This window comes from Bos indicus x Bos taurus, chromosome 10, assembly GCF_003369695.1.
Source record: "Bos indicus x Bos taurus breed Angus x Brahman F1 hybrid chromosome 10, Bos_hybrid_MaternalHap_v2.0, whole genome shotgun sequence".
Taxonomy (NCBI): Eukaryota; Metazoa; Chordata; class Mammalia; order Artiodactyla; family Bovidae; genus Bos; species Bos indicus x Bos taurus.
This window is the reverse complement of record NC_040085.1, coordinates 47,075,279-47,098,922: the sequence shown is the minus strand read 5'-3', so window position 1 is coordinate 47,098,922 and position 23,644 is coordinate 47,075,279. Positions and strand designations below refer to the sequence as shown.

Sequence of the window (23,644 nt, the reverse complement as noted above, 5' to 3'; positions counted from 1 at the left end):
GGAGGACACTCAACTACTGGTCCTAATGGTATAAAAATTTGCTTCTAGATTTGTTGGGGTCTCTATTCTCATTCTTTGTAGGAATCGAGTCAACATTACAATAGATTGCTGCAGTTTATTACCACCTTGGGCAAGTGGAATATTCTGCAGGAGGAATGAATGCCTGTATTTGATATTCACTTACCAAAGGATTTTCCCTTTCCCATTTTGTTTGCTTTTTTCCCCATCACAATCTGTATGTTTAAAAAGTTCTCAAAAGCTTTTATGACTACCTCCATTATTTTGAGCACCACTAAGCAAATTGGGTGATTAGGATTTTTTTGTTGTTGTTTTTCCATTTTCCTGGCTATATTCCTTTATCACCTATGAATTGTTATTCAGATAAATACTCTCTTTGTTTTGCATGGCTTCAGCTTATCATTGAGCTACTCAATTCACAATTCTAGAGAGGAACAGTTATTTCTAGAGAGACAGCATTGCATGGTGGTTTCTGAAGTCAGACTGCCTGGATTTAAATTCCCATCCTGCTACTTGCTGTTGTATATCAGGTGAATTGTTAAATTTTCAGTGCCTTTTTCCTTATGTATGGCTTGGGAATAATAGTTCATAGGTTGTAAGAATATTTACTAAAGCCTGTAACTCAAGTTCTGGCATATAGGATCATTAAATGTATGCTGATGCTATTATTAATGCTGGCATAGAAAACCTTAAATTAGATAAATTGAATGAAGAATTGATTATTCCTAGAAGGAATCATTCACTGATCCTTCAACTATGGCTTATTTACTTTCACCTTTAAGAAAATAAATCTAGGTCAGTGGTTCAGAACCCATATGAGCCAGTTAGCAAAGAAACATTATTTTGGGACTTCCAGTGGTTAAGTGTTCCAGTGGTTAAGACTCTGAGCTTCTACTGCAGGAGGTATGGGAACAAGCCCTGGTCAGGGAACTAATAAGATCTATGCCACACAGCAAAAGGGGGGTGGGGGAAGAACATTGTTTCACTGTTATACTTTTAAACCAGACTTCCTCTTAAAAATGAGTGGCTTTACTCAGAAATAAATCCACGCTCATGTGGGCACCTTATCTTTGACAAAGGAGGCAAGAATATATATAGTGGAGAAAAACCTCTTCAATAAGTGGTGTTGGGAAAACTGGACAGCTATATGTAAAAGAATGAAATTAGAGTACTTCCTAACACCATACACAAAAATAAACTCAAAATGGATTAAAGACTTAAATGTAAGGCCAGAAACTATAAAGCTTTTAGGGGAAAACTAGAACACTCTTTGACATAAATCACAGTAAGATTGTCTCTGACTCACCTCCTAGATTAATGGAAATAAAAACAAAAATAAGCAAACAGGACCTAATAAAAATTAAAAGCTTTTGCACAGCAAAGGAAATTATAAACAAGATGAAAAGACAACCCTCAGAATGGGAGAAAATAATTGCAAATGAAGCAACTAACAGGATTAATCACTAAAATATATTAGTTCATACAGCTCAATATCATAAAAACACACAGCCCGATAAAAAATGGGCGGAAGATACTAAATAGACATTTCTCCAAAGAAGATATGCAGATGGCCGATAAACACATGGAGAAAAGATGCCCGGCATCACTCAGTATTAGAGAAATGCAAATCAAAACTGTAGTGAGCTATCACCTCACCACCAGTCAGAATGGCCATCATCAAAAAATCTACAAACAGTAATTGCTGGAGAGGATGTAAAGAAAAGGGAACCCTCCTGTATTGTTGGTGGGAATGTAAATTGATACAGCCTTTGTGGAAAGGAGAATGAGATTCCTTAAAAAACCTGGGAATAAATCTATCATATGACCCGGCAGTTCCACTACTGGGCATGGACTCTGAGAGAGCCGCAATTCTCAAAAAACATTTACCCCAGTGTTCATTGCAGAAATACTTACAGTAGCCAGGACATAGAAGCAACCTAGATGTCCATTCATCTGTCCACCAACAGATGAATGGATAAAGAAGTTGTATGTTTATGCAATGGAATATTACTCAGCCATAAAAAGGAACAAATTTGAATCAGTTCTAGAGACGTGGATGAACCTAGAGCCTACAGAGTGAAGTAAGTCAGAAAGAGAAAGAAAAGTATTGTGTATTAACACATATATATGGAATCTAGAAAAATGGTTCTGATGAACCTAGTGGAAAATGGACTTGTGGACACAGTAGGAAAAGGTAAGGGTGGGATAAATTGAGAAAGTAACATTGACATATATACATTATCATGTGGAAAGCAGATAGACAGTGGGAAGTTGCTAAATAATACAGGGAGCCCAGCCTGGTGGTCTGTGATAACCTAGAAGGGTAGAATGGGGAAGGGGAGGGAGGCTCAAAAGGGAAGGGGGATATAGATAGATAGATAGATAGATATAGATATATAGTAAGGACTGATTAGCCTTGTTATGGCAGAAACCAACACAAAATTGAGTGGCTTTAGTCATAGGAGTGGGAAGAGGTAGTGTACATGACACATGGTCCATATCACCATGGGATCATTACATAATCCAAAAGTATTGTCCCAAGTATTCTACTAGGATATGCAGTGTTGATTTAGTCATGAACTATGAATTATTATGTCTTGAGTCAGATTCTAAAAACCAGCATCAGCTACCATTGTTGTGATGGCAGTAAGAGCCTACACAAAACTGGGCATCAAGACAAGATAATGGCAACTAAAATATCTTACTTCTCTCAGATTTGCTGTATCAACACCTGGATATAGTTTTATAGAACCTTCAGATGAACTAAAGAACCTAATGCAGATTAACTCATTTAACAAATATGTCTTGAACATTTATCGAGGTAAAGGACTGCCTTTGTACCCAGGTCAGACTATTTCAGATAAGAATGTAGCTATATAAGAGTTAAGTGAACTAATGAGGAAATGTAATGGTCTTTACTTTGCTTTTTGCCACCTGGAAAGTACATCACAAATTAGATACAGTTTATAAGTGAACTTTTGGAAGCTTTCTTTCAGAAGTTTGGGGCTGTCTGTGGAGAACTTTCTGATTCTGTAGCAGGAGACGTTTTCCCCTAAACAACAGCACATTTCTTTTCTAGATAATAGTTTGCTAATATCTAGTAAATTTAAAGTTGTACATACTCTGTAACCCAATGATCTTATTCCTAGGTTTCAACCCCTAAAAATTTCACCTAAGTTCTCATACTTGTATGTGTGTGTGTTAATCATTCAGTTGTGTCCAACTCTTTGTGATCCCATGTACTGTATGTAGCCCGCCAGACTCCTCTGTCCATTGGAGTCTCCAGGCAAGAACACTGGAGTGAGTTGCCATGCCCTCCTCCAGAGGATCTTCCCAATCTAGGGATCAACCCCGGCTGCCCTGCATTGCAGGCAGATTCTTTACCATCTGAGCCACCAGGGAATAGAGAAGACTATGAAAAAAAATTGGATTTGGAAAGAGAATTAGGGATGAATGAAGAAAAACAGGTCAAATAGTGCATATGACTAGCAAAGTTGCTGTAACTGATACTTGCAGATTGGCTCACTGGAGTGGGGTGCCTTTCCGTTCTCCAGGGGATCTTCTGGTCTCAGGAATTGAACCCAGGTCTTCTACATTGCAGGCAGATTCTTTATGGTCTGAGACTCCCAGGAAGCGTCATCCTTGTATAGACATATTACTAAAATGTTTATAGCAGCCTTGTTTGTTAATTGTGGAAAATGGGAAGCAAGTTAAATGTTATCAAAAGGGGCCTGGATAGATAAATTGTGGTATTTTCATAAATAAGATGTTAATATATTAGTAAAATGCATATACCAGTGCTGCACTTTTCCAACATATCAGTCTTACATATTGACTGTTAAATGAGTATAGAAAAAGTATACCATTTAGATAGATTGTAAAACATGGGGAGTGGTGCTCCGTTTAGTTAGGGAATATGCATATTTTTAAAAAGTATTAACTAATGCATGAAAATGATTTTTAAAAGAACAGGTATAGTGTTTACTTCTGAGAATTTGGAAGAATTACATAGAGTTTTAAATAGTGACAGTTTTATTTCTTGAGTTGTGGATACATACATGACTATGTATTACATACATCTCTCTATGTCAGAACTATTTTAGAAATATTTAAAAATTGGAAGAAAGTGTGTCAAAATGTTGTTGGTATTTCACTGTAGGTAAAAAGGGAGTCTTTTTTCTTCTACTTAGTTGATGCTTTTTGTTTACATTTCCAGTTTTTTACAATAAGAGTATGTTATTTCAATCAAAGAAAAAAACAAACTATATTTTTAGGAAAAATAAATGAACTTCATACAAATTTTAGAAAATAATAGGCAAGTAAGATTACATTATAATTTTCTAGTTTTTTTTTTTACAAAGAGGTTAATATTATTATTCATATACCAGCAGTATATTTTCAGTTCAGTAGCTCAGCTGTGTCTAACTTTTTGCAGCCCCATGACCGCAGCACACTAGGCCTCCCTGTCCATCACCAACTCCCAGAGTTTACCCAAACTCATGTCCATTGAGTCAGTGATGCCATCCAACCATCTCATCCTCCATTGGCCCCTTCTCCTCCGTCCTTCAATCTTTCCCATCATCAGGGTCTTTTCAAATGAGTCAGCTCTTCGCATCAGGTGGCCAAAGTATTGGAGTTTCAGCCTCAGCATCAGTCCTTCCAATGAATATTCAGGACTAATTTCCTTTAGGAAAGACTGATTGGATCTCTTTGTAGTCCAAGGGGCTTCTCCAACACCACCAACTCAACACCACCACTGATTCAAAAGCATCAATTCTTCGGGGCCCAGCTTTCTTTATAGTCCAGCTCTCATATCCATACATGATTACTGGAAAAACCATAGTCTTAACTAGACGGACATTTGTTGGCAAAGTAATGTCTCTGCTTTTGAATATAATGTCTAAGTTGGTCATAACTTTCCTTCCAAGGCGTAAGCGTCTTTTAATTTCATGGCTGCAGTCACCATCTGTGGTGATTTTGGAGCCCAAAAATATAGTCTGCCACTGTTTCCCCAGCTGTTTCCCATGAAATGATGGGACCTGTTTCCCCAGCTATTTGCCATGAAGTGATGGGACCAGATGCCATGATCTTAGTTTTCTGAATATTGAGCTTTAAGCCAACTTTTTCACTCTCTACTTTATCACTTTCATCAAGAGGCTCTCTAGTTCTTCACTTTCTGCCATAAGGGTGGTGTCATCTGCACATCTGAGGTTGATACTTCTCCCGGCAATCTTGATTCCAGCCTGTGCTTCATCCAGCCCAGCGTTTCTCATGATGTACTCTGCATATAAGTTAAACAAACAAGGTGACAGTATACAGCCTCGATGTACTCCTTTCCTGATTTGGAACCAGTCTATTTTTCCATGTCCACTTCTAGCTGTTGCTTCCTGACCTGCATACAGGTTTCTCAAGAGGCAGGTCAGGTGGTCTGGTATACCTATCTCTTTCAGAATTTTCTACAATTTGTGGTGATCCACACAGTCAAAGGCTTTGGTATAGTCAATAACTCAGAAATAGATGTTTTTCTGGAACTCTCTTGCTTTTTCGATGATCCAACGGATGTTGGCAGTTTGATCTCTGGTTCCTCTGCCTTTTCTAAATCCAGTTTGAACATCTGGAAGTTAATGGTTCATGTACTGTTGAAGCCTGGCTTAAGAGAGTTTAGAGCATTACTTTGCTAGTGTCTAAGATGAGTGCAGTTGTGCAATAGTTTGAGCGTTCTTTGGCATTGTCTTTCTTTGGGATTGGAATGAAAACTGACCTTTTCCAGTCCTGTGGCCACTGCTGCATTTTCCAAATATGCTGGCATATTGAGTGCAGCACTTTCACAGCATCATCTTTCAGGATTTGAAACTGGAATTCCATGGTACCCCACTCCAGTACTCTTGCCTGGAAAATCCCATGGACAGAGGAGTCTGGTAGGCTGCAGTCTATGGGGTCGCGAAGAGTCGGACACGACTGAGTGACTTCACTTTCACGCATTGGAGAAGGACATGGCAACCCACTCCAGTGTTCTTGCCTGGAGAATCCCAGGGACTGGGGAGCCTGATGGGCTGCTGTCTATGGGGTCACACAGAGTTGGACACGACTGAAGTGACTTAGAGTAGCAGCAGCACTAGCTTTGTTCGTAGTGATGCTTCCTAAGGCCCACTTGACTTCACATTCCAGGATGTCTGGCTCTAGGTGAGTGATCACACCATCGTGATTATCTGGGTTGTGAAGATCTTTTTTGTACAGTTCTTCTGTGTATTCTTGCCACCTCTTCTTAATATCTTCTTCTGTTAGGTTCATACCATTTCTGTTCTTTATCGAGCCCATCTTTGCATGAAATGTTCCCTTGGTATCTCTAATTTTCTTGAAGAGATCTGTAGTCTTTTCCATTCTATTGTTTTCCTCTCTTTGTTTGCACTGATCTCTGAGGAAGGCTTTCTTATCTCTCCTTGCTATTCTTTGGAGCTCTGCATTCAGATGGGTATATCTTTCCTTTTCTCCTTTGCTTTTCACTTCTCTTCTTTTCACAGCTATTTGTAAGGCCTCCTCAGACAGCCATTTTGCTTTTTTGCATGTCTTTTTCTTGGGGATAGTCTTGATGCCTGTCTTCTGTACAATGTTATGAACCTCCGTCCGTAGTTCATCAGGCACTCTGTCTATCAGATCTAGTCCCTTAAATCTCTTTCTGATTTCCACTGTATAATCATAAGGGATTTGATTTAGGTCATACCTGAATGGTCTAGTGGTTTTCCCTACTTTCTTCAATTTCAGTCTGAATTTGGCAATAAAGAGTTCATGATCTGAGCCACAGTCAGCTCCCGGTCTTGTTTTTACTGACTGTATAGAGCTTCTCCGTCTTTGGCTGCAAAGAATATAATCAGTCTGATTTCGGTGTTGACCATCTGGTGATGTCCATGTGTAGTCTTCTCTTGTCTTGTTGGAAGACGGTGTTTGCTATGATCAGTGCGTTCTCTTGGCAAAACTCTATTAGCCTTTGCCCTGCTTCATTCCGTAGTCCAAGGCCAAATTTGCCTGTTACTCCAGGTGTTTCTTGACTTCCTACTTTTGCATTCCAGTCCCCTATAATGAAAAGGACATCTCTTTTGGTGTTAGTTCTAAAAGGTCTTGCAGGTCTTCATAGAACCTTTCAACTTCAGCTTCTTCAGCATTACTGGTCGGGGTATAGCCTTGGATTACCGTGATATTGAATGGTTTGCCTTGGAAATGAACAGAGATCATTTTGTTGTTTTGAGATTGCATCCAAGTACTGCATTTCGAACTCTTTTGTTTACTATGATGGCTACTCCATTTCTTCTTAGGGACCCTGAATTCTCCAGGCCAGAATATGGAGTCAGTTGCCTTTCCCTTCTCCAGGGAATCTTCCCAGCCCAGGAATCAAAACCAAGGTCTCCTGTATTGATAGGCGGATTCTTTACCAGCTGAGTAACCAGGGAAGCCCAGTAGTATATTATTATACTATATACCATTTAACTTTTATTGTTATTTTTCCCACCTGATATTTTAAAATAAATTTTTAACATATTGGACAGGTTTTTTAGAAATTATTTTAAAATAGGCTATTGTATTGAATATAAGAACATTGTCTTGCTCAATGACTGGTATGATGTCTTTTTTTACAGTTAGTTATTTCTTAATGCATGGGTTTTAATAAATTTACTTTATTCCTAGGTTTGATATATTTGAATTGATTTCATGAACATCAAGTATATTTACATATTTATTGAGAAGTTATGTGTTCAGTCTTTCACATGTAATAGTAAAAGATAAAAGGTTTAGAATATGTAAATTATGAGATTCTTTTGCAACTGAACCTCATTTTATCTTTCTTTTATCTAATTTTCCTTGGTTGTGTAATTTGTGGATAGGGTGGAGGAATTATTGTTTAAAAATCTGAGCTTTACCAGACTGAATGAGTTGCTTGTGGTGTAGAGGATTTTAACATGTACTGGTCCCTATGGAGAAGGCAATGGCACCCCACTCCAGTAGTGTTGCCCGGAGGATCCCATGGATGGAGGAGCCTGGTGGGCTGCAGTCCATGGGGTCTCGAAGAGTCAGACACGACTGAGCGACTTCACTTTCACTTTCCACTTTCATACATTGGAGAAGGAAATGGCAACCCACTCCAGTGTTCTTGCCTGGAGAATCCCGTGGACGGAGAAGCCTGGTAGGCTGCAGTGCATGGGGTCGCACAGAGTCGGACACAACTGAAGCGACTTAGCAGTCCCTATGACTTACAAGATAATACAAACTAGTTCTCTGACTTTAATTTTCATATTAATTTGCATATGAATCTCCTAAACATCTCAAAATACACGTTCTGATTTTTTATGCCTAGCATACACTCAGACAAGTGTAAAATCAGTATGTTTGTCTATGAGTAAGCTAAACTGAAAGATTTCACCAGTTTTGTCCACCTGCTTCTGGGAACCACTACTCTGTTCTCTGTACTATGAGTTCCAGTTGTTTGTTTAAAATTCCACTTATCAGTGAAATCATTAGATGTTTGTCTTTCTCTTACTTTAGTTAGCATAATGCCTCAATATCCATCTGTGTTGTAGGAAATAACAAGATTTCCTTCCTACTTATGGCTGAATAGTACTCCATTGTATATATGTACATTTTCTTTGTCATTCAATCCATGGACACTTAGATTGCTTCTGTATCTTGGCTATTCTGTATCATGCTGCAGTGAACATGGAGATACATGTGTCTTTTCACATTAGTGTTTTCATTTCCCTAGATAGATACCCTGAAGTGGAATTGTAGGATCATGTTAGTTTTGGGGCTTCCCTGGTGGCTCACATGGTAAATCTCCCTGCAATGCAGGAGACCCAGGTTTGATCCCTAGGTCTGGAAGAGCCCCAGGAGAAGGTCATGGCTACCCACTCCAGTACCCATTGTCTGGGCAAGTGGATTCTTGCCTAGAGAATCTCATGGATAGAGGGGCCTGGTGAGTTAGTCTGTGGGATTGCAAAGTGTGAGACCAGACTGAGCGACTAACACTTTCACTTTTTTCTTGTTAGTTTTAAGGTTTTTTTGAGGAACCTCCATGCTGTTTTCTGTAGTGGCTACACCAGTTTACAGTCCCACCACGAGTGCACAGGGTTCTCTTTTTCCCACATCCTTGCCAACACTTGTTATTTCTTGTCTTTTTGTTAACAGCCATTCTGACTGGTGTAAGATGATACCTCTTTTGATTTATGTTTCCCCAGCAATTACTGATATTGAGCACCTTTTAGTGTACCTGTTGGCCATCTGTATTCTTTCAGATTCTCTGCCCATTTTTTAATTGGATTGCTTGTTTTTGTTTTTTTACTGTTGTATGAGTTCCTTATATTAACCCCCTTATCAGAAGATATATAATGTGCAGTTATTTTCCCCCACTTTATAGGTTGCTTTTTCATTTTGTTAACAGTTTTCTTTGCTGTATGCAGAAACTTTTTAGTTTATTGTAGTTCTACTTGTCTATTTTTACTTTTGTTGCCTTTGTTTTTAGTATCAAACCTCCCAGTTATCACGAAAACCAACGTCAAGGAACTTACAACCTATGCTTTCATCTAAGAGTTTTATGGTCTCGGGTCTTATCTTCAAGTCTTTAATCCATTTTGAGTTAATTTAGTAAACCTTTATATGTGTAAAGTTAGGATGTTTAGGAATAATATAATCTAACAGATTTTTAAAAACCTTTTACATATGCTGCATTATATTATATAGTGTAATTTTTAAGGTAGTTAATTTCATAAAATACATTTAGTTTTTTATTATTATATACAGCAAACAAAATTGTTCTGCCAGATTACTTTAAACCATTGTCAAAAGCTTCTTCTCTATTGCCTTTTTGTTGATTGGTAACACACCATTCTTGATCCAGCATCAGTCCACAGACTATGCCTTGAGGACTATCAAAGAGGATCAGAAATTTATTAGAAAGGAAGGAGTTGTTAAAGAATCCATAAGTAATGTGATTTAAAACACATTCAGTATTGTTTGTAACCACTCCTATGAATTCTAGTTAGAAGACTTATAAAAATATTAGAGTGAAAATTTTTAATTGCATACAGGTTTTAAATTACATGGGAAAACAGTTTTTTTCTTTTGCCTCATGACTTATTTTACTCCTTTAAAAAATATATGAATTTTTTTAAAAAGCTATGTGTAATATGAATAATGATCTATTAATAAAGCTTTTGCAGGCAAGTATAAAGTCATTATGTTTGTTTAGGAATAAACTGAATTTGTAAGATTTCCTGAAAACTTTATGTATGATGCACTGTATTTCATAGTATAATTTTTTAAGATAGATAATTTTCTAATCGAGTTCACTTTTCTTTTCACTATTTAAAATTTTTTTGCTTAATGGAACATCAGTTCCTGAACTAGAACTTACTGGCCTCTGTAAGTTTTGCCAGTTAATGGGAAGAAGACAAAAATCTATACGTTAGAAACCATCAACAGAATATTATTTCTTGTCTGAACTTAGTGTCTATAGTTTTGGGGAGAACCAGATAATACTTGGTGCTAAATTTTATTTTTTTAATTAAGTGTTGTTTTCTGTGTTCTTACAAGCATCAATTCTTCTAGTACTGTTTGTTTATAACCTTACAAACTAAAGTAGCATAGACGGGCTAGTATTTTTTAAATAAAATAGTTTATTTTACTTTTTTTTGTACTTGTAGTAGAAGAATGTTTTCACTTTTTATGTATTATATGTTAATGAATTTCTGATTTTGATGTAGTTATCGTTTGAGGAATTGACATTCAAAATCTATGAGGGGGGATGATAGATGAATTCCAAAGACATACTCTGCTTTAAGTTTTTATTGAATAAGAGAATATAGAATTGAACAATCAGGAAATGGAGATCTATGTTACAGAAATAGTCTGCCAGGATTAAGTCTGATTGTTTCTAACAGATAATATTAATAGTTACTTGGATAAATTTGTGAACATGAATGGCTCAACTTAGAATGGAACTTAAGTGAACTTTTTCGGTGATCCTTTGTCATCTTACGTTCAGAAGTATTTTTATATCATTGTGCTTAAGCAGTATTTCATGTATTCATCATATTTTCTGAGGATCCTTTCCACCTCTGTAAGATTTTGGTTCTTCTTATCCTCCCCACCCGTGGTAGTTCAAGACTTGCTCTTCAGTCTGAGGTTTTGGTAATTCTGTGAAACCACTTCTTAGCATTCATGAAGAAAAAGTTACCTGGAGAGATTATTCATCCTCTCAAGAAAAACTTAAGCTCTTAGTTTGCATGCGAAGTTCTGTGCTGGTCTCTTTTGTAGTGATAAAAAGGAATAAAACTTTGTTACCTTTTAGTAACTCATGGATCTGGTTGACAAAACCCAGATCTATCAAGAAATTTTATTATTAATACCTGATCTATTTAAGAATAGCAGACCTTTAATGTATTGATTATTAAGTAGCTTTTTTCAGAGGTAGACCTGATTGATTAACTGAGAGATTGTTCATTTTTCTTTCATTCATTAAATGAACAGATTTCATTAGTCACATACTTCGTGTTTGTTAATGTCCCTGTCACTAGTGATAGGATAATGAGTGATATAGACACAGTTTCTACTTTCAGGTAACAAACTATTGTGATCAGATCAACTCACTTGTCTTTTTCATAGATATATTTAACTGAAAGAGACACTTTAAAGGATTTGTTTAAAAACTATAACTTTATATACATAGACATTTATTTCCTTGTCTGTCATAGGAGTACATCAGGAAATACAATTCAGTTCAGTTCAGTCGCTCAGTCGTGTCCAACTCTTTGCGACCCGATGAATCACAGCACTGTAGGCCTCCCTGGGAAGAAGCCTCCAGGAACTCCCTGAAGTTCCATCACCAACTCCCGGAGTTCACTCAAACTCATGTCCATCGAGTCGGTGATGCCATTCAACCATCTCATCCTCTGTCGTTCCCTTCTCCTCCTGCCCTCAATCCTTCCCAGCATCAGTCTTCTCCAATGAGTCAACTCTTCGTGAGGTGGCCAAAGTATTGGAGTTTCAGCTTTAGCATCAGTCCTTCCAGTGAACACCCAGGACTGGTCTCCTTTAGGATGGACTGGTTAGATCTCCTTGCAGTCCAAGGGACTCTTAAGAGTCTTCTCCAACACCACAGTTCAAAAGCATCAATTCTTCGGCACTCAGCCTTCTTCACAGTCCAACTCTCACATCCATACATGACCACTGGAAAAACCATAGCCTTGACTAGACGGACCTTTGTTGGCAAAGTAATGTCTCTGCTTTGAATATGCTGTCTAGGTTGGTCATCACTTTCCTTCCAAGGAGTAAGCGTCTTTTAATTTCATGGCTGCAGTCACCATCTGCAGTGATTTTGGAGCCCCCAAAAATAAAGTCTGACACTGTTTCCACTGTTTCCCCATCTATTTCCCATGAAGTGATGGGACCAGATGCCATGATCTTCGTTTTCTGAATGTTGAGCTTTAAGCCAACTTTTTCACTGTCCTCTTTCACTTTCATCAAGAGGCTTTTGAGTTCCTCTTCAGTTCTGCTATAAGGGTGGTATCATCTGCATATCTGAGGTTATTGATATTTTTCCCAGCAATCTTGATTCTAGCTTATGCTTCTTCCAGCCCACCATTTCTCATGATGTACTCTGCATATAAGTTAAATAAGCAGAGTGACAATATACAGTCTTGGCGTACTCCTTTTCCTATTTGGAACCAGTCTGTTATTCCATGTTCAGTTCTAACTGTTGCTTCCTGACCTACATACAGATTTCTCAAGAGGCAGGTCAGGTGGTCTGATATTCCCATCTCTTTCAGTGTTTTCCACAGTTTAATGTGTTCCACACAGAAATACAATAAGTATACTTTTTTTTCCTCTTTTAAATTTCATGTGTTATTTCTTATTTTTACTTCTGTCTTTACTTTTCTTTGAAGTGTGACCACTCATTTGTATCAGGCCTCATTCTGAGCTTTCTCTGGTGTCTTATGACTTTTGGCTGACTATACTAGTCTTGTCCACTTAGAGCTATTTCAATACTTGGTATGAAATCTTGTGGCTCTTTGAATACCAAAAGTCTGTGGTTATTTGTTCAGTCCAGTTAGATAAGCTAGCACTTTATGAACTTTCTTTCTGCTAATTATTGGGTGTTCTGTGGAAAAACTAATTGAACCTTTATGATATCTGAAGCCCTGAAGCATTTTAAGGATTTAGTAACTGAACCCTCTCATCCATCTGTCATTTATTGAGCACTTGCTATGTATGTGACAAACATTGTTCTGGGGTGTAATTGTGAGAAAGAGAGACATGGTGTCTGCCTTTTCAGAATTTGTAAGACATAACCATCTCTAACTGCTATGATAATAATAATGGCTAGCATATATTGTGTTGCACATAGAAAAACTCATTTAATCCTTATAACAACCTGTGAGATAAATATATTATTATTATCCCATTTTATAGATATAGAAGCTGAGGCAAGAAATGTTACTTTGTTTCAAGTCACACAGCTGGTATGTGGCAAAGATGAAATGCAGGGCTGTTAGTCTGACTCCAAGAATTCCACGTTTATCCACTATACCTATACTGTGCAATTATAACATAATTACGGTATAATTTAAATGGATGATTAAATAGATTGATTCAGTAAGTGTGAGCAGTGATATGATGGAAATGCTTGCCACTATGGGAGCCGAAAATGAATTCGCCCAGTTTGATTAGGGGCAGGGAAAGCTTTTCTCAGAAAGTAAATCTTTATTGAAAGAGCCTTTCTCCCCATCCCTTTTTATCTATTGAAAAGAATTGAAAATAATATTGTAAAATAGCATTAGACAGTGGTTTTCATACAAAGAAATAGCCACATGGTTTAGGAAAAAGCCCTTCTTGGTAGAGTTCTCTGATGATTATGCCATATTTACTGGTTGAGTGAAATAAAATTTTTAAAAGAGCTATGTAAAACATTAGGCAGCAAAAAAAGTTCTTGTATTTTTGAGGAGACAGAGGACTGTAGATCAGTATTGTGTAAATAGCACTAGCTGCTTTGTTTTTTAATCAATTTGTTTATCATTTATGGCTGTGCTGGGTCTTTGTTGCTGCGTGGGCTCATCTCTAGTTGTGGCGTGCAGGGCCTACTCTCTAGTTGTGGTGCTTGGACTTCTCATTGTGGTAGCTTCTCTTGTTGCAGAGCATAGGCTCTGGGGTTCGTGGGCTTTGGTAGTTGTGGTGCATAGGCTCAGTAGTTGTAGCTCCTGGGCTCGAGAGCACAGGCTCAGTAGTTGTGGCACACAGGCTTACTTTGCTCTGTGATATGTAAGATCTTCCCAGATTGGGGATTGAACCCATGTCTGCTACATTAGCTGGTGGATTCTTCACTACTGAGTCAGCAGGGAAGCCCTGTTTTGTTTCTGATAGAACAAAAGATTGGTTTGCTTATGTGCTGTTTAAATTAGTTTAAAAAGGATAGCAGCTTTAATTGATTGTTGTCTTATTGTGGCAAGGATTAAAGTTTCTAAATTCTGTACCATAAATGAACATAGAGAAAAGTGTGAAATATTTTGTAGAATATACTTCATAATATTAAACCTTTTATGAAGTGTTATGCATTCATAGATGGGAGTATTTAAAAATTGGAAATTAAATTATAATTTAGATATTAAATACAGAATGAACAGTTTTTGTAAACTCTGTGTATCAACTGATTTTATCAGTGATTTATCTTTTGAGTGCTTTCCATTTTTATTTTAAGGCAGAAACCGTTTTTTAAGGTGGGTTGGGAAATATTTTTGTGGTTAGTAGCATACTTTGGCCAAAAAGCTACTATGATAGATGATTCTGATAGTTCTGCTTGGTCCCCCATAATGTAATATTTATCATCTCATGTATGAAAATCTCATTTTATTAATGAAATTATTATCTATTTTCCTGGTAAACCATTTTCCAGAATTTAGGATCTTAATTAGGAGCTCCAGGGGGTCAGGTTTGGCCCCCTTTTGTTACCACAGTGATGTTCTATCAGTTAAAAATACGCATCCTGAAAGTTCTGTATTTAATGATCTCACTGGTTTACTTTATATTCCATAATTGAAAAAGAATTCATTGTTCAGTACCATTTGACTGATCTTCTTGGGCTCCATTTTAACAGTTGCTTGTTTGGCTTTTGTTCCTTTCTTGTTACTCCAACCTTTCCCTCTGGGCAATCACCTTCTGCTCATTTTCTCCTGCCCTTTGATGTTCTGGCTATTCTGCTTCCTTCCTTGCTTTTCTATCAACTCCATTCAGCATTATACCTTTTGCCCTTCCTCCTAATAGACATCCATGCTTTTTGTTTAACTATATGTGGTACTTAAGGGGTCTGCTGTTTAAACTCTTGGTTAACCAGCTCATTTCTTTCATTAAAGCTCTGTTTGACATTTATCTTGTACTGAAAACTAAATGGATGAGTACTTAGCTACATGTATAAAAATATTATGTTACTCTAATTGCTTTAGATTTTTATGTTAACTTTGATATTTCCCCCTAATTTTTACTTACCTGGAAACTTAGCATGTTTTAATGTAGTTCTGATTGGTGGGGTTGGGGCGGGGGGAACTCAGCTATCACCTTTGTAGACTTGAATTTTTCCTTTCTATATATGAAAAAGATCTTTATTTCTAGATGGTCTAGATTTTTGCTGCTAGAAGCGTGGTGCATGGATAAGTAAGCATAACTATCACCAGTTGGTTATAAATGCAGAATCAAACTAGAAGAGGAGAGTGAAAAAGCTGGCTTAAAACACAACATTCAAAAAAAGAAGAATATGGCATCTGGTCCCATCACTTCACGGCAGATAGTGGTGGAAACAATGGAAACAGTGACAGACTTGATTTTCTTGGGCTCCAGAATCACTGCAGATGGTGACTGCAGCCATGAAATTAAAAAGACACTTGCTCCTTGGAAGAAAAACTATGACAAGCCTAGACAGTATATTAAAAAGCAGAGATATTACTTTGCTGACAAAGGTCCATCTAGTCAAAGCTATGATTTTTCCAGTAGTCATGTATGGATGTAAGAGTTGGACCATAAAGAAAGCTGAGCGCCAGAGAACTCATGCTTTTGAACTATGGTGTTGGAGAACTCTTGAGAGTCCCTTGAACTGCAAGGAGATCCAGCCAGTCCATCCTAAAGGAAATCAGTCCTAAATATTCACTGGAAGGACTGATGCTGAAGCTGAAACTCCAATACTTTGGCCACCTGATGTGAAGAATTGACTCATTGGAAAAAACCCTGATGCTGAAAAAGATTGAAGGCAAGAGAAGGGGCTGACAGAGGATGAGATGGTTGGATGGCATCATCGACTCTATGGACATGAGGTTGAGCAAGCTCTGAGAGCTGGCAACGGACAGGGAAGCCTGGTGTGCTGCAGTCCATGGGGTGGCAGAGTTGGACACAACTGAGTGACTGAAATGAACTAAACTAGTCAGTGGATATGAACATTGAGGTTTGCAAAGCACTGTTGTAGGTATTACCCAGCTAGTTGACACAGTTAACATGCTGACTGAGAAATACCTATGTTCATTTTCTGGAACCAATCTTATTTAATTGTTTGTAAATTGTTTAAAAGTTATTTTCTGGGTGGGTATCACTTCCACTATGAGGAAGCAATGATAAGAATAGTCTGAAACAGTAGCCAGTCCAAGTTTTTTAAGTAAGGTCCTAGCATACATTCCTGGAGAAGGAAATGGCAACCCACTACAGTATTCTTGCCTGCAGAATTCCATGGACAGAGAAGCCTGGCAGACTGTAGTCCATGAGGTTGTAGAGTCTAACACAACTGAGTGGCTATCACTTGGCATACATTGATCTAAAACTGACAAACATTTAAAGTCCAGTTTCATTGTTCCATCCTCCATCATCGCTTTGCATCTATGGATGAAGATTCCTTTCTTCTAGGCTGTGGCTTTTCAAAAATTCTTTGCACTAAGATGAACCTTTGAGGTGTAAAAAAATATATTCAAATTTCTATTTAATTTTTGTCTTATATGAATGAAATTATGACTTACTGAAATTTGAAATGACTTACATCAAATTTCACTATTAACACTATGGTTAATAGTGTATGTTTATGAGTAAACAGATACTGAGGGCCTATATTCAAATCTTGTTTATATGTAATGACACAGGTATAGATCCTCTGTGGTAGAATATGACAATCTCAGATTTTATTAGTGGACTAAGATATAATCTTGTGTAACTTCTGTACTGTTCCCTGCTACATGTGGGTGCACGTGGATAATAGATAGTACTTACTGTTTTTTATTTATGATTGATGGAAAAATAATTGTTGTGTTTTCTGAACATATATTAATATGGTTTAGAGTCTTTGCTTAACTGCAATATATGTGATGTATAAAGTTAATGTGTATAAAAGTCATTTGATGATACCCTGAAACTTAGATTTATTTATATACTTGTACTTTAGAGTTTTAAATTTTTTAAATGTTTTTATTTTTATAGTCATTAAGGGGAAAAGTTTTTTATTATACTTCAAGAATGAAGAGAACTGAAAATATACAAAATTTGTCTTTTATTATCCTTTAACATTGAAATGAAGTGTGAACAGCATGGATGACCTACAAATGCATTTCTTTTCTCATTTTTCAAGAGTATTAGTTACTTAATGATGATAAGCAATATTTCAGTGAGTTTTTTGTAAGCATTATTGTCTTATTTGACTCTATACCTAAGAATGACAGTGGGAGGGAGTGGCAGAGGAAAACACTGAGATAAATGTGAGATAGTAGGATGTCACTTAGCACTTCAAGATTGTTGAATTTTGAGCAACAAAAGTAAACTTCAAGGAGTGACCTTAGCCAGGAGCCATTCTGTTTTGTATATAGCGCCTGCTGCATGTGCTGTGACAGACAGGACTCTGGTTGTGGTTAGCAGAGGACACGTTTGTAGTCATAACCAAGTTGTAAATGTCACCAATATTCTTTTTGAATGCCTATCACATGTGTATCAGTGATTCTAAAGTAGATAAAAATGAAACAAAGATTCATTTGGGAGTTAGCACTCCCAGCAGATTAGTTTTAAACAGAATAGCAGAAGGAGTTGTGACATGCATCTGTAAGCAGTTGTAATGATTTGACAGTTATTTAGCCCTCAATTCCTAGCCCTTTGGTTGAACTGACAGCATCCCTGCAAAGATAGTGAGGCCTGTTTCAGCCCCATTAATGTCTTCTTGAATGTTAGCCTGCAGTCTGGGTAATGATAAATGTTCAGTGATTGATGATTTTATAGTCCCAGGGGATTCTGGGTTGCTTCTGTGAGCCAAGGCAGTGAGTTTTTGTTCTTGTTTGGGCCTCTTGTAAGATTTTCTGATCTTTACTAAAATCACTTTAAGTTGGCAAAAGGGTAGGTACCACCTACTCTTTAAGTAGGGTTCAAAACCTTGTATAGAAAGTATGATTTTGGAGGTGATGCTGTACTTGGTATGTATAAGAATCTGAGAACCAGAACAGTTATTTAATCCACTGAGGTTTTGTAACACTTACTTTATTTGTAAACTTTGGTATCTTTTAGGCTCCTTTGCTTTTAAAAAGCAAGTTTTAAGTTATAAGGATGAATTTAGTAACAGCCATTGTGAAATAATAGCACTAGCTTTATTGTTTTCATGGTGTTTGCAGTTTCATTTTTTAGATTCTTAAGAATTTAAATTAACTATCTTTGTGTTTTCTATTTTACATGGCTCAGTTTGTATAAGAGTATACATGGCTCAGTATACATAGTTATTATACTAGTATTAAAAGGAATATAAGCAGATCTTCTTTTATTAAATATTTGTTTGCCATTCAGAAAAGGATTCATTTCTAGTATATTGATTTTTGATTATTTTTAACATCTTAAGTAAATCTTATAATTGCCCAAACCTTTATTGATAGGGTGTATGGAAGCAGAGAAAGGAGGATAAATGTTTTTCTAGTTTATTATAACTCATAAGTATACGTTCTTAGTTCATCCATTTAGAATTTTACTTTTGGGCATATAAAGAGATCATAGGGCTAATTTTCTTTAAAATGTATGTAGGAACTTTTTGACTTTAAAATCTTAAAAAGAATAAAAGCAGCACTTCTGTTTAGTTTTTCAAGTAATGAACCAGAAACTTGGTTAGGAATGACCATTTGTAAGTCTGTATATTAATTAGATGAGTGTCATTATGCTCAATTAGCAGGACTGCCAAATAATCTTTTTAATACTCCGGTCTTTTTTGTTTTTTTTTTTTTCCCTCTAGGGTTTTACAGACAGCCCTCATTACAGTGATCACTTGAATGACAGTCGTTTAGGGGCCCACGAAGGCTTGTCCCCAACACCTTTCATGAACTCAAATCTAATGGGTAAGTTGGTAATTCTCTGCAAGTAGTCTTCACAGAGCCTCTTGGATCAGAGACATTTTTTTCATCCCCTTGTCCAGGAAGGACACATAAGTATCTAAAAGAAACTTCCTAAGTTTCTAGGAACATCTGGGCTTTCTTTATTCAGCCAAGTTTGCGGGGCAAGCGTTCAGAAATGTGGGTCCTTCTCTTAGAGCTTTATTGTCATTGCTATCAATAAAGGAAGCAGCAGGGTTTTAACTGTCAGTGTTGGCAGTGTCTGTGGCACTAAGCTTTATATATATTTTCTACCTTCTGGGCAGAGAAGCATTTCAGAGACATTTGCTTTTAATTTACTATTTGTCTTAACAGTTGTATTTGTGTGGTAAATAAAAATATGACAGAGTAGTGATTTTAGGCAAATTTTATTCATGTTGGACAATATTTCTTTTGACAGTTTGATAAAAACTTAATAGTACATTTAAATATTGCAGCATTTGTGTTAAGCACTTTGGTTCATATTGGGGATTTAAAATTTTTTCTTTTTCTATAGTAAATTTGCATTTTGAACGACATTACCCACCGCCTAAAACTGATTATTTTTGGCATAACCTTTAAGGTTAACCATTCTCTGTATCTCCCCCTACTCCCGGCAAACCTGCCCTCCCTTCCTCTCACTCCCTCTGCTCTCTTCTTTCTTGTATCAAAGTTTGTAGCTATTCAATCTGAAATGAGAAGCCCTCAATTTTTTCCCCGAGTTTGGATGCCACTCTTTTTTTTAAGTGATACTTTTACCTTTCTGCAGAACCTGATCGAAAAGAATCCGTTTTATGACATTATTTTTTCCATCTTGTTTATGCTGGGTCTAAGCACATTACAAAAGCTTTATTTAATCTGTCTTACTGGTTGTCAGTGGCGTCATGTTAATATGGAAGGTTTGTGTAATTGACATTGATTTCATTACTTATTCTATTTCTTAAGGACATGACCTATATTATGGTTTTAGAATTGTCCTTTTAAGACACAGCCATGCTAATCTAAGTGGATTACCCAAATCCAAAATCCTGGTGGTCGGCAATTTCTTTATAAATGGTTTTATTTTTCGCAGTCTTTGTTTGTTTCCCTTATCCGCCATATAGTATGGTGGAGACAGATTCGGATGTGGATTTTGCCTAAGGCAGTTACCATTTTAAAGCCAGAGTCATTGAGTATGACACAAGGCTAAAATCAGTGGTAAAAATTGTATTCAGAATGACAATTTGTTTCAACCATAAATGAAACTGGGAATCCTAGTATTAAATATATTATCATCTAGGTAAAAATCAGAATTAAATTTAGAACAAAATAATTATCCTTGCATTAGGCTAGGGAAAACTTTCTAATCTTTTAAATTTTTTATTGAACTTGCTATCAAAGTAAAATAGATGTGATACTCCAAATAGTTTCCTTTCCTTTTGTAGTATATCTTCCCCAAGTAGTGTTTAATTTATAGTAAGTATGGTAGACCAAACTGTAGGCAGTGTTTTTGTAATTTTACATTGAACTAAGCTTTCTTAATTAAGTGTATAACCGAATTGTGAAAACTCAGAAATTGCCCTTTTTTATATTAATGTTCTTACTTTCATTTTTAGCTTACAGAGCTGACTCTTTAGAATTGCATCATTATTGTAGCTTTGAGCAAAGGTGACTTAAAATTGTGAGGGTACATTTTCATTGTCCATTTTAACTATCTAAGCTTAAAAATGTTAATTTACTTTTAAGAAAGGGGGAATGACCTTGAAAAGGTTAGACAGATAGATTCAAAAGAATTGCAGTGATCTAGGCAATATCTGATTTACTACACTTCCTTCCTTTTATTTTTAGTAAAAATGATCAAATGAGATATCTAACTGTTGAGTCCAAGCAATCTGCATGACAGTAGCTAGCTTTGGGAAATGAATGTCCTTTAAATTGCGGAGCAGCTCCAAACAGTAGCAATTAATCCCACTTGGTGTGAGTTGAATTGAACTAATACCCTAGAAGGTGGGTCTGTTGCACTCAGTAGAGTTACAGTGGATAGATGCACTTCGTTAGCCATTTGATCATTTTAGAGGAGTTTTCAGGCTGAAAACCTGCAGTGTTAAAGCAGGACTGAGATGTACATGGCAGTATTAGCAGCATTTGGAACTGTTGATACCTAATCATCATAATAGGTAAAACCTTCAGAGTGATTCTGTGAATGATGAGTGCTGAGAAAGTTACAACTAACTGGAAAGCAGTAACATATTTCATCATTGCTGTCAACATGTAAAAACACCATTTAAGCGAGGGTGGGGGGCAGTGAAATTGTACATCTAGGGAATGTTGTTTTTCGTATTATGTTCAGCCATAATAAGCACATTTGCCTGAAGAAATAGTGGATTGTAAAGTGCTACTATCTTTCATGATGAAGCTCTCAAACACTAATGATTTTGTACATTGCAAAAATGAGAAATTTTTTCTAACAAGGGTTGATAATGATTCAATAACGAACAATTTGCCATAGAAACATGCACTTCTATATTCATTTAGATATTTTGAAGCATTTTACACAGGAAGGAAAGCTATTATGTTGAATCAGTTAGTGTTTCTTTTTAATGAATTCTAGAATTATCCTGTTGATTTGTCAATATGGAAAAGGGTTTCTTTCTTATGTTTCAAGTGAAATAAGTACATCCTTTTGGCATATCACTAAGTAATTAGCATCAAACATTTCTGTATTATAGTAAAACTGCAGAGCAGTGAATTGCAGTAGGATCACCAAACTGTCTTATTTACTTCTAGCCTCTTCCAACTTTGGTCCATTTTTCTACCCTTGGGCCCTTCATTGATTTCATTAATACTTGCTTCCCTTTACCTATTGTTGATTAGATGTATTTTTGGTGATGGTCGGGCCATTTTATTAATTGGACATAGAGACAAATTACTTTATATAATTGCCTCGCTTTGGTTTCCAAGTTACTGTAAGCTGCTTTTACCTGTCTATCCCCCATGTCTGTTAAAGCTTTACTGACTTTAGACGCTATGTGCATGTGTTGTCAATGGTAAACTTAAGATAGTACCCTCTGTTTTTCTTTTTTCTGACACTTTTTGTGTTCCTTTCTGAGGCCTGTTTTGCCTCTAGAGATGCTTGGTTAGTATGTTTATCTCTTAAAAACCGGAAACAACATACGGTAGTATAGAAAAAGTACAGGACTGAGAGTTAAAAGATCTGGATTGTAATTCATATCTTGAAAAATAACCTTTATCTTCCAGATAAGGTTTTGCTGGATAGTCTAAAAAGTTTCTGTAGCTCTAGAATTTTTTTATTTCTATAACCTTATGTAATATATTTTATTCAACTCTGGAAAAGGCTACAACTAGAATTATAATTGGTTTTGTGCAAATGATAGAACTAAGGTGCAAGAAAATTGTGTTTTTTTCTCTGAGGACATAGAGTCAGTAAGTGGCAAAACAAAACCCATGTCCTCTGACTCCTAATCAAGTATTCTTTCCATTAGGCACATTAGGCATATAAAGTATTAGTTCTTTCTATGTAATGCCTTCAGGGTTTTACTAGCTCAGCATTTTCGTGAACTATAAGTATGGAGACACAGCTTTTGAGAGGTAATAATGAAGAAAAGTTCCATAGTGACATAACTTTGAGAAGCAATATATCACATGTCCCCTCTTAGAGATTCAGATTGTACTTTGAAATATTAAAGACACTGGGGAAAACCGGGGTAGCTTATTTGTGTTCAGCCCGTCACGTTCCAGATTCAGATGATGCACAGAAGTCTTTTAAAATAAAAAAGCATCATTACCCTGTGGGGAACTAGTTTTCCATGGAGGACACACTGGGTCATATTTGTAGCTTGTGTTAGAGGTGTGTGTGCATGCATGCACAGTTGCGTCTGACTCTCCGACCCCACGGACTGTAGCCTGCCAGCCTCCTCTGTCCATGTGATGATCCCAGCAAGAATACTGGAATGGGTTGCCATTTCTGATAATGCAGTAGATGTGGGTTCAATTCCTGGGTCAGGAAGATCCCCTGGAAAAGGAAGTGGTAACCCACTCTGGTATCCTTGCCTGGAAAATCTGACAGACAAAGGAGCCTAGTGGACTACAGTCCATGGGGTCGCAAAGAGTTGGACGTGACTGAGCACTACTGCAGTGGGTAGCCGTTCCTTTCTCCAGAGGATCTTCCCGACCCAGGGATTGAATCCAGGTCTCCTGCCTTGCAGGCAGGTTTCTTTACTGTCAGCCACCAGGGAAGCCCTGTTATAGGT

General features: G+C 36.8%; 1 protein-coding gene across 6 annotated transcripts in view; it reads left to right on the top strand.

Moving 5' to 3' along the window:
* Positions 1-23,644, top strand: part of TCF12 (transcription factor 12) — a 393,213-nt gene that overhangs the window by 170,215 nt on the left and 199,354 nt on the right. For 5 of the 6 annotated variants that reach the window (XM_027553905.1, XM_027553908.1, XM_027553909.1 and 2 more), the window contains one exon: positions 19,280-19,382. The exons of the other annotated variant lie outside the window; for it this stretch is intronic. In XM_027553905.1, the coding sequence (XP_027409706.1) occupies positions 19,280-19,382 (103 nt within the window). The remainder of the gene's footprint in view (positions 1-19,279; positions 19,383-23,644) is intronic. 6 annotated transcript variants of the gene reach the window in all.